At 32.7% G+C, this 16,496-nt stretch overlaps 2 protein-coding genes and 2 long non-coding RNA genes across 4 annotated transcripts; 1 reads left to right on the top strand and 3 right to left on the bottom strand.

Moving 5' to 3' along the window:
- Positions 1–2,216: 2,216 nt before the first annotated feature.
- On the bottom strand, positions 2,217–2,825 carry LOC148762950 (uncharacterized). Its single transcript, XR_016026264.1, has 2 exons — positions 2,668–2,825; positions 2,217–2,578 (listed from the first exon to the last, which is right to left on the bottom strand). It is a non-coding gene; the product is annotated as an uncharacterized LOC148762950 (long non-coding RNA).
- Positions 2,826–5,435: 2,610 nt separating this feature from the next.
- On the bottom strand, positions 5,436–9,814 carry LOC148762951 (cellulose synthase-like protein E1). Its single transcript, XM_088806244.1, has 8 exons — positions 9,543–9,814; positions 9,049–9,370; positions 7,547–7,687; positions 7,339–7,470; positions 7,050–7,262; positions 6,696–6,920; positions 6,239–6,586; positions 5,436–6,095 (listed from the first exon to the last, which is right to left on the bottom strand). Exons 1-8 carry the CDS (start codon positions 9,812–9,814, stop codon positions 5,547–5,549), a joined length of 2,202 nt encoding a protein of 733 aa, XP_088662370.1. The 3' UTR covers positions 5,436–5,546.
- Positions 9,215–9,980, top strand: LOC148762952 (uncharacterized). The gene is made up of 2 exons (XR_016026262.1): positions 9,215–9,353; positions 9,520–9,980. It is a non-coding gene; the product is annotated as an uncharacterized LOC148762952 (long non-coding RNA).
- Positions 9,981–11,210: 1,230 nt separating this feature from the next.
- NCBP (Putative cap-binding protein) lies at positions 11,211–14,790 on the bottom strand. Its single transcript, XM_007030027.3, has 6 exons — positions 14,455–14,790; positions 13,336–13,431; positions 13,089–13,193; positions 12,873–12,950; positions 11,649–11,768; positions 11,211–11,559 (listed from the first exon to the last, which is right to left on the bottom strand). The coding sequence occupies exons 1-6, from the start codon at positions 14,620–14,622 to the stop codon at positions 11,428–11,430; spliced, it is 699 nt and encodes a 232-aa protein (XP_007030089.3). The 5' UTR covers positions 14,623–14,790; the 3' UTR covers positions 11,211–11,427.
- Between the last annotated feature and the right edge of the window lie 1,706 nt (positions 14,791–16,496).

The raw sequence follows: 16,496 nt of genomic DNA on the forward strand, positions 1-16,496 counted from the left end.
ATATCAACTAATAAATCAAATTTTCAAGTGCGACAAGTGGTTTGATTTAATTATTTTTTATTTATTTAAAATAAATATTTTGAATTCAATTTTTTAAAATAAAAATATTACATGCATTACCTTGAATGGGATAAATCTTAACATATAAATGTTTATTGCACTAAAAGTGGTTGGCATGCGAGCACCATGTACGATTGATTTGTGTCTTTCCTTTTTCACATATGTTTTTTATGGTCATTTTTAATTTTTAACATTCAAACATATAAATAGACAAAAAAACAATATCTGTATATTTTTAAAGTTACAATCAAATAATTGATGTTATAATTTTTTCAAGATTATATATTTTAAGACAAAAAAGAGACTCGAGAACTTGTCTATATGGACCGTAATTTAAAAAGTGATAGTCCGACTGAAAAGTTATATTCGTGGGGTATTCAAAATAAGTTGTAGTCATCATTAATTAAATGACACAGCCTTGAGTTGGACCTATAATTTAATTCGTCACTCTCTCATGAGACCTAACCAATTCACGTTAAAAAAATCATTAATCTTTTGTCAGAATTCTAACAAAAAGCTTCGTCGAAAATATCTGATTATCTTGTAATATCATCAAAAATAAAAAATAAAATGAATAAAATAATACAAATTGTAATTTTTTTTTAATATTTATATGTCAAGATCTATTCCTTTGCAAGAGGTATAGTTAGATTCCAACTCTCCATTTTTTGTGATCCAATCATCATTAAACAAATACCTACTATCATAGTATCATATTTTTTTTAAAAAAAAAGGCTGAATTAATTAATTAATTAGTTGTTTCAGGATAATTTGAATTAATTAATGCTGAACAGATTGAGCATTGCGAGTGTTGCTAAAGTGTCGAACGCCATCAACATCTTGCTCATATCCTGGTTAAAACATTATCATCGGTAAAGAATACCTCGAAACGTTTAAATAGTTTCAAGATGGTGTTTGAACGTGACGAATAAGTAGGAAGTTGTTCGTTTGAACATCCACATCATTTGATTGTTGTATAACCTTGGAACGTGCCTCCGGTCCATAAGAATTTTCCATGGCTGTATGCACAATGTGCAAGCGCAACATATGTAATGAGCATCCAAGATATCACCGTCTCAACGGGAGCCATTAATCTCATATTTGGAAGAATGTCACAATCTCAACGGAAAACCATTAATAAGACATTAAAGAGGATGTTATGGTCCCAATAAGAAACCATGAATCCTAAACTATGTAATAAAATGAGATTAGGTATTTAAGGGTTCACATCATCTTTAACCTGTAAGATGCTTTTTATAGGATAAAATCATGAGATCAATAAATCAAAACAAATAATACTTTATAAGTTGATGTAGATCAGAATGGAAAGTGAGGAAGAATATAGACAACCATTACAATACTTTATAAGTTGGTATGGATCAAAGCAGAAAGTGAGGAAGAATTTGGACAACCATTACAATACTTTACTGGTTGGTGTGAACCAGAGCAGAAAGTGAGGAAGCATGTGGAGAGTCATTACAATACTTTACAGGTTAGTATAGACTTAGAGAGGCTTGGTGTCTGATTGTCGAAGATGGAGACTGCAACAGTCTAGTGTCGTCGGAGCAACTCCTGAGAAGGCTTTCCTCTTAGGATTGAGGTAGATGGATTTCCAACCTTTACAATATTGTATGCTCGATCCTGTAATTATAATCATCCAACGGGCCAGCCGTATTTCAAACCCATCTACAAGCAAGCTTATTAGGAGAATTGGTCATCGAGATTGTATGTATAATGTGTCTGTGTATGCATACATACGTTGGGAATTGATCATCGAAGTTGTACATATAATATGTCTCTGTACACATTCGTGTTTGTGTGTTTGCACGTGCGCAAAGAGAGAGAACCTTTTTTCTCCATCCTGTGTTAGCTACAAGTGTTACTTTCTACTAGAGAATTCATGGCTCCAGCTTTGAAATTGTGGCGATGTTAGGGGTCTTGTTTTTCCTATTCATTCATCATTTCCTAGGTAGCTCTATCTTTTCCTATATTCCTTGTTATATGATGTTGGCCAAATGGCTCTTATTATTCACACCATGGACATTAAACTCAACAAAATTCTACCATTAAAATCGCTTTGATTGACTCATTTCTAAAACTGTGATCCTAAATCAGAATTTAGAAGAAACACAAAGAAGCGCTTCTACAAACAAAGATTGAAACCAAGGGTTAAGGAATATTTCATCTATAAAACCAACATCTGACCACAGTCTAGATGCCATCGTCTTAGAGTTCAATTTAAAGGATTCTCACAATCGTGACATTCAACATAGTTCTAATGCCAAAATACAGGATTAGTGAAGGAACTCAGAAGAAGCAGAGTCGTTAAACATAACATCTGCAATCTTTGCATCTGGTTGTTTTCGTTAAAGTATACCAGATACTTCTACCCTCTCAACCATGCTTTTCGATACGATGAGTTGTCACGCAAAGAAGCATCATGGGGCTTGTATTCCATAACATAGCTGTGGGGAAGCTTTAAGTGCCGTTTAATTGAATCTCTTAGGGCCATAACAGCCTGGTATAAAAAAAGCATGGTCAGAAAATTATGCAGAGACAGAAAGGCAGAAAAACAAATGGGAAAATTGGTGACTGTTAATTGCTAACCTGATGGTCAGATACATTACGATTCCATACACTCAATATATCCTCATTGAAGCGAATGCTCAGTACCGCACCACAAATATTATCACCATAATCAAGTTGATCAACCACCAAGGCAAGAACCTTCAAGCACATGCAGACTAATATCAAATGCCCATCATCTGGTACCCAACACAAGGCACCTTTTCAGACAAACAATCACAGAGTAATTAGTACATCTCACACAGGCCACAAACAGAAAGATAAATTTTATGAGGGTCCACAATTTTGCAGTACACAGTACTGCATACAGAAGCAAATTAGCAAATAAGAAATCCTAAGCTTTATTTAACTTGCTTATTTTATAGTTCAGGGCAAGGGGATTTTACCTGGGAAGCCTCTATTATAAATATACTCAGATAAAAAATATACTCAGATAAAATTAAACACGCACAATTATAAAATACGTAATGAACTTTATTCAATTTTTCTTGAATTAACTAGTTTTTTTGTTAAAATAGCTTCTAGATGTATGAGATACCTTTGAGAGAGCCTGTCTTTGTAAGGAAACCGGTAGACAGAGTTCCATCTACAGACTGTGGTGAGAAACCAATAAAAACTGAACCATAGCTCAGCAAGAAACAACCCAATCCAAGTCCATCTCTCAACTTTTCCTTCCTCTGGGAGAAACCTTACTCTGTAGATACAAATGAAGCAGATGCCCACAAAGATGGAAGCTGCAAACAGCCTGAAAAGGATCCGTCCCATAACCGGCCTTGTTTCGAAGAGTGGAACATAATCATCCTTTGCCATGCCTCCCTGCCAGCTCTCTCAACTAGTGTGGATGGTGAATGTGATGAATCGTACCATATAAAAGTCTATATAGCACTAAAAGTGGCTGACATGAGAGCAACGTCTTTCGGTTTACTATTTATTGATTTATTGTCTTTCATCTTCATACATATTTTTCATGGTCATTTTTAATTTTTGATATTAAAGAACCATGGGTTTGTTTTATTTTTATAAAAATTTTATAAATTAATTTCAATTATAATATTCTAAACATATAAATAGACAAAAAAAAACATAATATCGATTCATTTGAAAGATTAAACTATAATTTCAGGTTACAATAAAAAAATTAATCAAAAGTACATATGAAAATTTCATAAAAATTTTAATAAAGACGGATTCAATTTACTTTTTTTTACCAATAAATTCAATTTACTCTAATTAAAGAAATTTTTTAGAAAAGTCTCAAAGCAAGAAGGAAACTCGAGAACTTGTCTATTTGAACTAGCAATTTAAAAAGTGAGAGGTCGATTCAAAATCATACTCATGGGGTAGCCTAAATAAGTTGTAGACATCATTATTTAAATGACACAGCCTTGGTTTGGTCCTATCCTTTAATATTTCGCTTTCTTACGAGACCTAAGCACATATTAAGAAAAAATTCATTTTTATTGGAATTTTAATGGAAAATTTCATGGAAAGTATTTTTTTCAAAGGTGGTCGAAAGCATCTGTTATTTAAAAAAAATATAAAACTATTATAAGAATACAAATTGTAATTTTTTTAAATATTTATATGGCAAGATCTACTCTTTTACAAGAGATATAAAATATCTTAAAAAGAAAACAGATGGTTAGATTCCATCTCCCCATTTTTCTAATCCAATCATCATTAATTAAAATGCATACGATCATAATATCATATTTTTATTGGGTGGCAGCACTACAATCTTTAAAAAAAATTGCATTAATTAATTAGTTTTTCCAGATTAAGTCTTAATTAATTGCAGGATATTCAGAAACCCAAATGCACTACGGCACTGCCTACTAGTACTGTCCTTTCCTGTGATTATTTATATAATTAATCAAAACTTAATTACACATCCTATTATTTTAATGCTACGATGAAATCTGGGGCTAAAAGGTTTTGCCACTATGATGTATGCGCCTAATATTCCAAGCTTATCCTAATTCTATCACCAAAATGGCTTGAATATCATTGACTGATTAATTATTTAAGTTGTGATGGCTTAATTAGAATTTACAAGAAATAAATTAAAAGTGCAATAGTTGGTTAAAAAAATTATAAAAAAATCATCGAATATTTTTTTTTCTCAGTCAAAAGTAGTAGAGTTATCATCAAATACTATTTATCTTAATACTTTTATTTCAACTATTTATCCAAACATGACATGACTAATTTATTAGTGCAAATTGGATTATCTCAATTATGAATTCATTAATTCACCCATCTCACGCTCAAATTTCACACTAATTTATTGTCATATGGGATAAATAATTTGGATGAAGATGATGAAACAACTAAAATAATTTAGTAGAATGATTAACTAATTATTTAATAGGTTTAGCCAAAGAAATTCTTTTACTAATGAAAATATTGAAAATATGATAATTTAATATGTAATATGTAACATGTTACATATTTAATAGCTTAAGCAGATTATGGCGAGCACCCAAGCATTTGACTTATTAATTAATATATAATCTCTTTGTTTAAAAAGTATGGATTTGAATCTCGCTTCCCTTACAAACTAAAATAGAAATAGAATTCCTTAATTTAGAAATGATTTTTACCTTAAAAACACCATGGAATGCTTTATTTGATAAAAATAAGACTTTCTCTTTGTTTTACAAAATCATTTCAATTTTCATACGAATTGGAAAAACAAAATGATACAGAAATGTTTTCCTGATAGTGAGACCAATAACATCAAAATGAAATTAAAAAAAATTGTGAAATTCATTTATTTTAACATACCCTTAGACATGAAACAGAACAATATATTATTTCAGTTCAGAATACACCTTATTCTGGAAAGGAAAACGGAACTAATAAGTACCCTTTTATCTTTTTTTCATTGGCGTAGTGATTTAATACATGGCTAGTGTACAGACCAGCAAGGCAAAAACGATGGACTTGTAAGTTACCGAACTGGGCATTCTACCATTGTCCTTTCGGAAAAAGAGTGCCTGGTATACAGGGAAGTTGATAGTAACCAAAAGCAAACAGAGGAGAATCTGCAACCCATATAGGTCCAAAACCTTGGAGTGATCAGCTTCCAAGATGACCTTCTTGATTGCCCCCAAGCTGCTGAACAGATTGAGCATTGCAAGTGTTGCTAAAATATCAAACATTGGTGAAGTAGCACCGAACTCTATCAGCTCTTGCTCATATCTTTTCAAGACTTCATCGTCAGCTATCTTGGCCGTGATGACAAAGGCTGCCTTTGAATACCCTAATAGCTTCAAGATGGTGTCGAAGAAGCCAAAGAAGTAGGAAGTTGTTCTTTTGAACATCCACATCCTTTGATCGTTACACCAACCTTGGAATGTGCCTCCGCACCATAGGAATTCTCCAAGGCTATATGCGCGGTGTGCAAAGGCAACATATGCAAATGGAAGCACCCAGAGGCTTGATGTCTGATTGTGAAAAAGGATTTGGTTATTCACTTGAAAATATTTTTGTTTTAAAGATTTGATTGTGACATTGATTCCAAATCATCAGCCTGCTGTTTCTAAAATAGTCCCACAAAGAGCAAGTTTGTCAGTGAGGAGATTCATACCTTAGGAAACAATGAGATGGCTCTAAGCAGACAAAGGCATGGCACAGCAACGTAGTACAACGTTGCCAAGCAGTTTGCGCCCCACAAGTTGTAAGGACAATATGCAAGTCGAAGTTTTAGAGGAATCTTTTTATGTCCGTACAACAGGGAGCAGTACCTTGACAGGAATATTTGTAAGTGACCTTCCGACCATCTCTTATGTTGTATTAACATCTGCAATAATGTTGTTGGAGAAACTCCCAAGAAATCTTCTCTTTGAGGAATTAAGTATATAGATTTCCAACCTCTACATTGTATAGTCAATCCTGTAATTACATCCTCCACAGGGCAGCCATATGTTAATCCCATCTGCAACCAAATATTCATATCATTATTATTATGGAAAGTTGTCTGTTTGTGTGCATGCACGTGCTTATTTGTACATATGTTTAGGTAGGTGAGAACGAGCTTTACGAACCTCTTTTCCCCATTGTGTGTTCTGTTCAAAGGTACAGCTTGCCAGAACTTTACATGTTTCTTCTAGGACGCTTGCACTTTCTTTAACCTTTCTCTCATGTAGTCTCTTCCAATCAACCTTACAGTCTTTGTCATATTTCTTCCCACAAAGAGCCTCTCTGCGGTGAAAGCATCCAGAGCCAATATAGCATGGTCCTCCATTTGCGTCAAGTCCTGGAAACTCCAACTTGATTGTTGATAACCCATCACAGACAGATCGAAGGAAAACAAAAATCATCAGAATCTTCCTTATTAGATCAATCACCGGCTTGCAGTACATTAATTAGAGTAAAACATTTATGTTATGCTTGATTACCTTTTGTATTACTCGGTAAGAACCACCATACAATTCATTTTTGGTGAGATTTTCAAAATTCTGAGGATACTGTACGTAGGCAAACTCATCTCCCTTCTCTTCATCCATGAAAAAGCATAAAGAATTTTTGATCGATTCTGAATTATTCGAGTACATATCACAATCCACATTGAGAATGATTGGACCATTACTTATCCTTGATGATACCCTGATCTATATATTTATCTACTGTAAGAAAAGGTTTCAATGGCATACAAAAAGGAAAACAATTAGCTATAATGGTACTTACAAGAGCATTCATGGCTCCAGCTTTAAAATGGTGGTGAAATTGGGGTCTCTTCTCTCGTGCCAAATACACAAGAGTTGGCAGAGGCCTTCCTTCAACATCAACCGCATTGGGGTCTCTCCCATCAATGAGGATCTAAGAAATTAATTAAAACACCATTAACTAACTAAGCTCAAGTATATTACCAAGTTGTAGAAGCTTAATTAATTACTTGAAGAATGGTTTGATGATCATGTTTGCTTGAAACAAAGTCCCATTCGCGAAATCCTTTGTGTTGTTTACGAATGTCTTCAGGAATTCGGTTCAACTTTGTGGTGGTTTCAATCCTCATTTTCATGTCCTCGTATAGTTTCTGCATGATTAAGAAAAAAATCCACACCTTTTACATATAACTGCTGGAGCAAATAATATACACCCTTAACAATAGTAACAGTGATATAGTGATACCTAGAATCTGGATAAGAACAGAAAAAAAATGATAGTAATAAAAATGTGCAAAAGTAAGGTGAGAAAGTAAAAAATTTAGCTCTGCTATAAAATAACAAATCATTATAATTAAAAATTAATTAAGAAAATTTAAATAAATTTTTATTTTTTTATTACATTGAATCAAGTTTTTATATTTTATTTGGAATTAAATAAATTTTTACAAGTAATAGTTGACTAATTACATAACAGGTGACATGTTATAATATGGATGATGATGTAACATATTAATGTATTCATGTAAAATTTTCACTCGTATAAAATGATAAATGACATTTTGATCAAAAACAATTTATCAACCATTAATGATAAGAGCTTATTAGGCTTGAAATAAAAATAAAGAGCTTGATTGAACATAATAAAAGAATAAAAATTTATTTAAATTTTTATTAATAATTCAAAAACTTTTTTAAATATTAGGCCTGGGAATAATTTGGTTTAGTAATCATTTTTTTCTTTAATATATATATATATATATGTGTGTGTGTGTGGGCGCACGCGCGCACAAGAGAGATTTTCAAATAAAAATTTTAATAAAATCAATTCCTCTTTGATGTGATTTTTTTAAAAAATAAATCATATTCTTGTGATTGGAATAAAGTATTTTCCAAAAAAAGTATATGCATTGTTATCTTTCTATGTACCCAATTCTTTTCGGTAAAACAATAAACAAAAAACAAGTTTATCTCTCAATCTCACCCCATTTTTTTGGGACGAATTAACATCAGACAGCCACGGTTTTACACATACTTAAGGTCAAACAAAGACTACTTTTTGTGCTTGGAAACAAAATAATTAATAATAATAACGAGAAAAGAACAAATTAATAAACTTAGGGGTCTCTGTTGGTTTTGTTTGATAGAACCCGAAGATCAAATGAATAAAACTCAAACGTCAATGATTAATTATTAAATTGCAAATAGTAGTTTTAAACCCAAGATATTTTTATCCCTTTGACTTTTACTAGAGAGTAAGACAAAAACTTTGTTTTTAAAGGACTTTATATCAAGAATTTTAATTTTTTTTAATTTGATAATATATAGGAATTTTAAAGTTGTCAATTAATATAATAAATAATAAAAATAGTATTTTGGTACATAAAATCCTAATAAATTAGTGGACTCTTGGAGGAAGTCCAATTTAGATGGAAACAATGCATCAATAATTGCACAAAACGACAAACATTTAACAGTGGTTGATGTGAGAAAGGTGAACCAATTAAATTACCTTTACTGAAAGCCACTCTCTGGCCTTGACAGGATCTTCTCGCGGCTCAAAAGCCGTCCTGAAGTAAGCCTCGGCCGACCTTGGTTCTACTTTGAACTTCTTGCAAAAGGGCAGCCACTGCTTCGAGAAAGTTGCAGCCTCTAACATGGCATAAAACGTTAAGTCTGACCCTCCATCGTCTGATAGATAGATGCTTAACTTCTCTGGCGGATAATCATAAGCCATCACTGATAACACTGTGTTGATCACCAGGCTCGGTGGCTCTATCAGTGGATCCGCCGTGCATACAAATATATCTACGCCAGGTAGTTCTTTATCGAATCTGTTATATTGTTAGAGATTAAAACAAAGTATATAAAAAAATACAGTCTGATATGATTAAACACACGCAGTTATCAGAAACGAAATAAACTTTATTCTTTCGATTTATTATTTTTTTCTTAAATTTGCTCCTTTTTCTTGTTAGAATAGCTTAAGATATATGTTCGAGATACCTTTGAGAGAGCCTGTCTTTGTAAGGAAGACGGTAGACAGAGTCCCATCTACAAACTGCGGTGAGAAACCAATAAAAACTGAACCATAGCTCAGCAAGAAACAACCCAATCCAAGTCCATCTCTCAACTTTTCCTTCCTCCGGGAGAAACCTTACTCTGTAGATACAAATGAAGCAGATGCCCACAAAGATGGAAGCTGCGAACAGCCTGAAAAGGATCCGTCCCTTAAACGGCCTTGTTTCGAAGAGTGGAACATAATCATCTTTTGCCATGCCTCGCAGCTAGCTCTCTCAACTAGTGTAGACAGGTCAAGAAAGATGCGGACTGATGCTTTCAATGAGGAAGACTAATGCATGGAAATTGGAAAGGAACCGGCTGCTAATAATGAGGATAATGTAGAATACATATTCTTATAGTACTCATGAATTTGGTCGAACATGTGCTTTGATTAGATGTTCATCACTCAAGCTCATTACTTTCTTAAAAGATAAATCACAACCATTGCCTTTAAAGATATTTATAATATTTCGCTATCATCATCGATTAAATATTAAATTTATAACAATTTGATAAGTGATTTATTTTTTTTAATTGAGAAAAGATGAATTCAAATTTTATTATTTGAATGGAAAACCATTAATTATGCAGCCATCAATCTCATATTTGGGAGAATGTCACAATTTCAATGGAAAACCATTAATTAGACATTAAGGAAAATGTTATGGTCCTAACAAGACGTCATGATTCCTAAACTATGTAATCAAATGAGATTAGGTATTTAAGGATTCACACCATCTTTAACTTGTAAGATACCTTTTATGAGGATAAAATTATGAAATCAATAAATTAAAACAAAAAATACCTACAAGTTGGTGTAGATCAGAGTGGTAAGTGAGAAAGTAGGTGGACAAGCATTGCAATACTTTACAAGTTGGTGTGAACTAAAGCAGAAAGTGAGGAATAATGTGGACAACCGTTACAATACTTTACAGGTTGGTATAGACATAGAGAGGCTTGGTGTCTGATTGTCAAACATGGAGACTGCAACAGTGTAGCGTCGTCGGAGCAACTCCTAAGGAGGCATTCCTCTTAGGATTGAGGTAGATGGATTTCCAACCTTTACAATATTGTATGCTCGATCCTGTAATTATAATCCTCCGACGGACCAGCCTTATTTCAAACCCATCTACAAGCAAGCTTATTAGGAGAATTGATCATCGAGATTGTATATATAATGTGTCTGTCTATGCATACATACGTTGGGAATTGATCATCGAAGTTGTATATATTATGTGTCCGTGTAAGCATATACACATTCGTGTTTGTGTTTTTGCACGTGCGCAAAGAGAGAGAACCTCTTTTCTCCATCCTGTGTTAGCTACTTTCTACTAGAGAATTCATGGTTCCAGCTTTGAAATTGTGGCGATATTAGGGGTCTTGTTTTTCCTTTTCATTCATCATTTCCTAGGTAGCTCTATCTTTTCCTATATTCCTTGTTATATGACGTTGGCCAAATGGCTCTTATTATTCACAGCATGGACATTAAACTCAACAAAATTCTACCATTAAAATCGCTATGATTGACTCATTTCTAAAACTGTGATCCTAAATCAGAATTTAGAAGAAACACAAAGAGGCGCTTCTACAAACAAAGATTGAAACCAAGGGTTAAGGAATATTTCATCTATAAAACCAACATCTGACCGCAGTCTAGATGCCATCGTCTTAGAGTTCAATTTAAAGGATTCTCACAACCGTGACATTCAACATGGTTCTCATGCCAAAATACAGGATTAGTGAAGGAACTCAGAAGAAGCAGACTCGTTAAACATAACATCTGCAATCTTTGCATCCGGTTGTTTTCGTTAAAGTATACCAGATACTTCTACCCTCTCAACCATGCGTTTCGATACGATGAGTTGTCACGCAAAGAAGCATCATGGGGCTTGTATTCCATAACATAGCCGTGGGGAAGCTTTAAGTGCCGTTTAATTGAATCTCTTAGGGCCATAACAGCCTGGTATAAACAAAACATGGTCAGAAAATTATGCAGAGACAGAAAGGCAGAGAAACATATGGGAAAATTGGTGACTTTTAATTGCTAACCTGATGGTCAGATGCATTGCGATTCCATACACTCAATATATCCTCATTGAAGCGAATGCTCAGTACTGCACCACAAATATTATCACCATAATCAAGTTGATCACCCACCAAGGCAAGAACCTGCAAGCACATGCAGACTAATATTAAATGCCCATCATCTGGTACCCAACACAAGGCACCTTTTCAGACAACCAATCACAGTAATTAGTACATCTCACACAGGCCACAAACAGAATGATAAATTTTATGAGGGTCCACAATTTTGCAATACACAGTACTGCATACAGAAGCAAATTAGCAAATAAGAAATCCTGAGCTTTATTTAACTTGCTTATTTTATAGTTCAGGACAAGGGGATTTAACCTGGGATTTAACCTGGGAAGCCTCTGTAACAGAGCAGTGTGGTTAACATTTAGGCTATACCTCAAACATAAGAAAACAAAAATGCTAATTAATAAAAGACAAAAAGAGGGTAAAAATATGCTTCCTGTGACGAAAATTGAACCACATTTGTGGAACCTTTTCACGTGACAAGAAACTAGGAGTTTTCAGATCAAAGGTCGGTGAGTCACAAATAGGATCAACTTCTTGCTGCTCTAAGAAAACAAAAATGTACATGATCATCATATGCATTGGGAATAGGTATTTTCAGGCATTAAATAGCTAGGGACAAAAATTTTCCTTAGGTAGTGGGGCCCAATGTACATCACCAGAGGTACATGTACCTATCAACTCATACCCATTTGTAGATTTCAACAAAGAATAATAGCCACATGGAGGCAGCAGAGAGGTGAAAATTGTAGAGTCAATAATTTTCCGGTTTCTATCTCTCATAGCTTAATCACAGTAGCCAAGGAATTCTACTGTTAGTGGAACTCCAAACAAAGTATTTGCTAGGAATGAGACAAATGAGGATTAACATTCTGCACATCCATCCTCAACAATGGTACCACTATACTTCAATGAAATAGATTAACAAAGTTCAAAAAAATAAAACATGAAAATTATCATTAAGTTATGGAACAGGTGAAAAATAAAGTATTTGTTTCAAAGTAGGAGCAGTTCCCATCAATAAGATTAGAATTGAAAAGCTCTGATTAGAAACCATTGCAGAAATGCTGATATAAAAGAGATTTGTGAACTTGCTCACACAACAAAACCAAATAAGAATATCAGACAGGAAAATTAGCATATGCAGTTATAACTGCATGTATTCTTTCATACCAAATCTTCCCAAAAGCGACCTGAGACAACCTTTTTGAAACGAATTATCCATTTGCCACCATTGCAGTTAGCAGAGTCCTGAGATATACCAAATTTTATGACAAAACACATAGGCATCATCTTAAATAAAATATTCAAGATTTGACAGCTATTATACAATTTTATGCTGACTGTTATTGGTACACACAGTTTGAAGGTCAGGCCTTCAATAATTACCTCCCATAAGGGACGGATTCCCTCCTTGAATAAATGCAAATCTGTTGGACTTGGCAAAGTAGAAGGACGGGCCAAGTGGCAGTAACAGACCCAAAAACCTTCAACCTGTATACACATTATGCTTAGAAGTTAAAACCCAGATCAGTAGATCGATTTTTGATCCAATGGGAAAAAAGAAAAACTTATACCAAGGTCAGGATTTACAATCAATCACATTTAGCTTTATGCTCTTATAAATAGAACTTACTGTACTGAAATCCACAATTTTCTTTATATTGTCCTCATAGGCTGTTTGGGTTCGAACTCCAGGTGTCCGACGAGTGTACCAGAACACATATTTGTGCTGTTCAAAGGAATGTGAGAACAAAATTAGGCACTGCTAAGTAATCAATTAATTATTTAACAAGCTATCCAAGTTGGACCAGAAAAATGAAAAGCCAAGACATATGTCAACATTATGCAACTAGCAGATCTAAGTTACATGGAACACAGATTAATTTGGTTCATGGAATGTAAAACTGCAACTCCACCAAGATAAAAAGGTGGCATAGTGAGGATAATTTCGTTTCACTTTATTTAAAGCAAATTCATTTTGAATTCTAAGTTAATCAGGACCTCCACAAAATGTACAGAAATTTATTGTTGTTCTAACTAAGGTAGTAGGCTATCTATACCACAAAAAGTTCATTTCAAGGTATAGCTTCATCTTTTTGCACGGAGTCTTTTCATATTTTGATCACAATGGCGATTACCTAATCCAATATGAAATTCGTAAGTTATAAAGTGAATCCTGGTAACTAAGCATTAGCATAGATATAGGCCTCATGATGACGATATCTTAGCTACTTATTTGCCACTTCTAAGTGAAAGCATGCACTTTTGCAACTAAAATGATGAACTTAAAATTTACAAAGTGCAGAATCTTTGGCGATACGATAAAACAAATTCAAATCACCAACTAAAAGCCTCAAAAATACCTCTACATACTAAACAGAAATTAGAAAAAGAACCACAGTTTTCTATCATAGAAATTCTTTCACACTTTCATTACATGGCCAAGTGGCTCAATCGAGTAAATCAATCCAAAAGTTATCAGCTAAAAGAAAAAAAAATCATCATTTCCATTGGAATACGCGAAAATTGATAATGAGAACAATCTTTTTAGCCAAACTGAAATATATTTCCGAAAACAAAAAGACTAATAAAAGAACATATCTTTATAATGTAAGGCTATAATCCGCCAATAAACCTAACCATTTCAAAATCAAAATTTTGAAATTCTAAACAGATCTATCCACACACACACACACACAAAATTAAATCAAAACAACAAAAAAAATAAAAAAGTAAAGAAAAATAAAAATACCTTGAGAGGATGCAAACCGGCTTTGAGTTCACGAGCTTGGCGTTCTTCAGCTTCTTTATTCATATTATTGGTATCAGAATCCGTAAATTCGACTTTAATGTTACTATTATTGTTCGAATCTTTGCTGCTGTTATTGATCTCTGCTTCCTTTTTCTCCGAAATTTCCATTTTTCGATTCTTTCTTCCCTCTTTTTGCAGAAGCCCTAACGTTTCTTTCTCTCTTTTCACTCGGCTTTTTCTTTTCTTCAGGGGTCAATCAGTGGAGTTTGGGAAAGGGCAAGGAAAGAGGTGAAACGGTGAGTAGCGGGTTGGCCTTTTTCCTTTTCTATTTGCGTCGTATTTGACAAGTCGGTTGGCTGTTTCGCAACCTGATCCGGATAGGTTTATGCTAGGAAGTAGACATGGATTAAAATAAATAAATTTATCGTGAATTTAAATAAATTATAATATATATAATTAATTTGTCATAATTTTAGGGAAAAAAACCCTATTTTATGGTACTTGATAGGCTTGTCAAAAGTCATTGTTTCTTTTTTTTTTTTTATCTTTTGACATTTTTCTACATATTAAAAAAAACAGAAGAAGTGAAGGTTGAATTTCTCAATTTAATTGAAATAAATAACTTTATACTTTAAATAAATTAAGTTTGAGTGAAAATTTGCAACCCCACATAATATTTGTTGTGTTTTATATTTTTTTATTTGTTTTTATTTTTTTAAAATATAATAATAAAATATCAATTAAACGTTACTTTAAGTTGTTATATTATCTTTTAATTGAAAAACCCAATTCAATGAAAATATTTTACTTGACTAATAAAAATCACTCAAATATTTTTTTAAGATAAAATATCTTCATCTTTGAACTTTTAATTATAATTCAAAACAGATTTATTAATTTTTAAAATAAACACTCTATTTAAAAAAATTTCTGTTAAACAAACACAATCATTAGTATTTCTGTTTATTTAATAATATGATAATATTAAAATAATAATTTTATTTTTTATTAATTTAAAAAATTATTATTATATAAATTTTTATTTTTGTAAAAAAAATTTCAAAGAGCAACTATCTGTTTCTCCTAATGGAAGGGAGCATTGGTGCTCCTCAAAGGAAAAAGCACCAATCTGGTGCTCCCAAGGAAAGGGAGCATCGATCGAGAGGGAGGGAGCATCAGAGGGAGCATTAGATCTGGTGCTCCCCTCTCGTGAGGAGCATCAATCAATGCTCTTTTCATTGGCGAGCACAGATCTCGTGCTCCCCTCTCCTCGGAGCACTAGATCAGTGCTCCCCTTTTTTAGGGAGTACGTGATCAGTACTCTTTTCCTTGGAGAGCACTTGTAGTGGGGGGTTTAGTCTGCAAATGAGAGCGTTGCTGGTAAGCTACATTATTTAAGAGAAAAAAGAAAAAAAATTTTAGTTAATTTATTATTTTTTATTAACTATGTTTATATTTTTGGACGAAATTTCTATTTCCAGAATTAATGAATGTGTTTAAAATTATCACTAAAAATTAAAAAAGAGGGTATTTTCATCTTTTTCTTTACCATATAAAATAACTCAAAATTTGAAATTAAAAGTGTGTGTGCAATTTTGAAATAGTTTATAAAATAAGAATTCAATTCTTATGATAAATAATCTAAAGAAGTTTTTACTTATAAGTTGTGAAATAAGTGGCACAAAACATGCCATTAAAGATTCCTTTTAAAACCCGATAAATTCCAACAAAAACTAGTATCTCCCCATTAAAGTTTATGCATAATTTGCTATTATTATATTCCTAAAATGTTTAAATATAAAATACCAATATATCATTTTTAAATAAAAATATATATGTTTAATATAAAATAATATTATTTTATTCAACAACATTTCAATTATGAAGATACTCATGAATAACAACTTCATAAATATAATATATATATATATATACATATATATATGTATATACTTTTATTAGTATTTAAGATAAGCCTAAAATTGTCGGATAAATATAACAACAAAACAAAACAAAAGTTCTAGAAGTATAAAAGAAAGAAA

Source organism: Theobroma cacao, chromosome 5 (assembly GCF_053813885.1).
Source record: "Theobroma cacao isolate CCN51 chromosome 5, ASM5381388v1, whole genome shotgun sequence".
Taxonomy (NCBI): domain Eukaryota; kingdom Viridiplantae; phylum Streptophyta; class Magnoliopsida; order Malvales; family Malvaceae; genus Theobroma; species Theobroma cacao.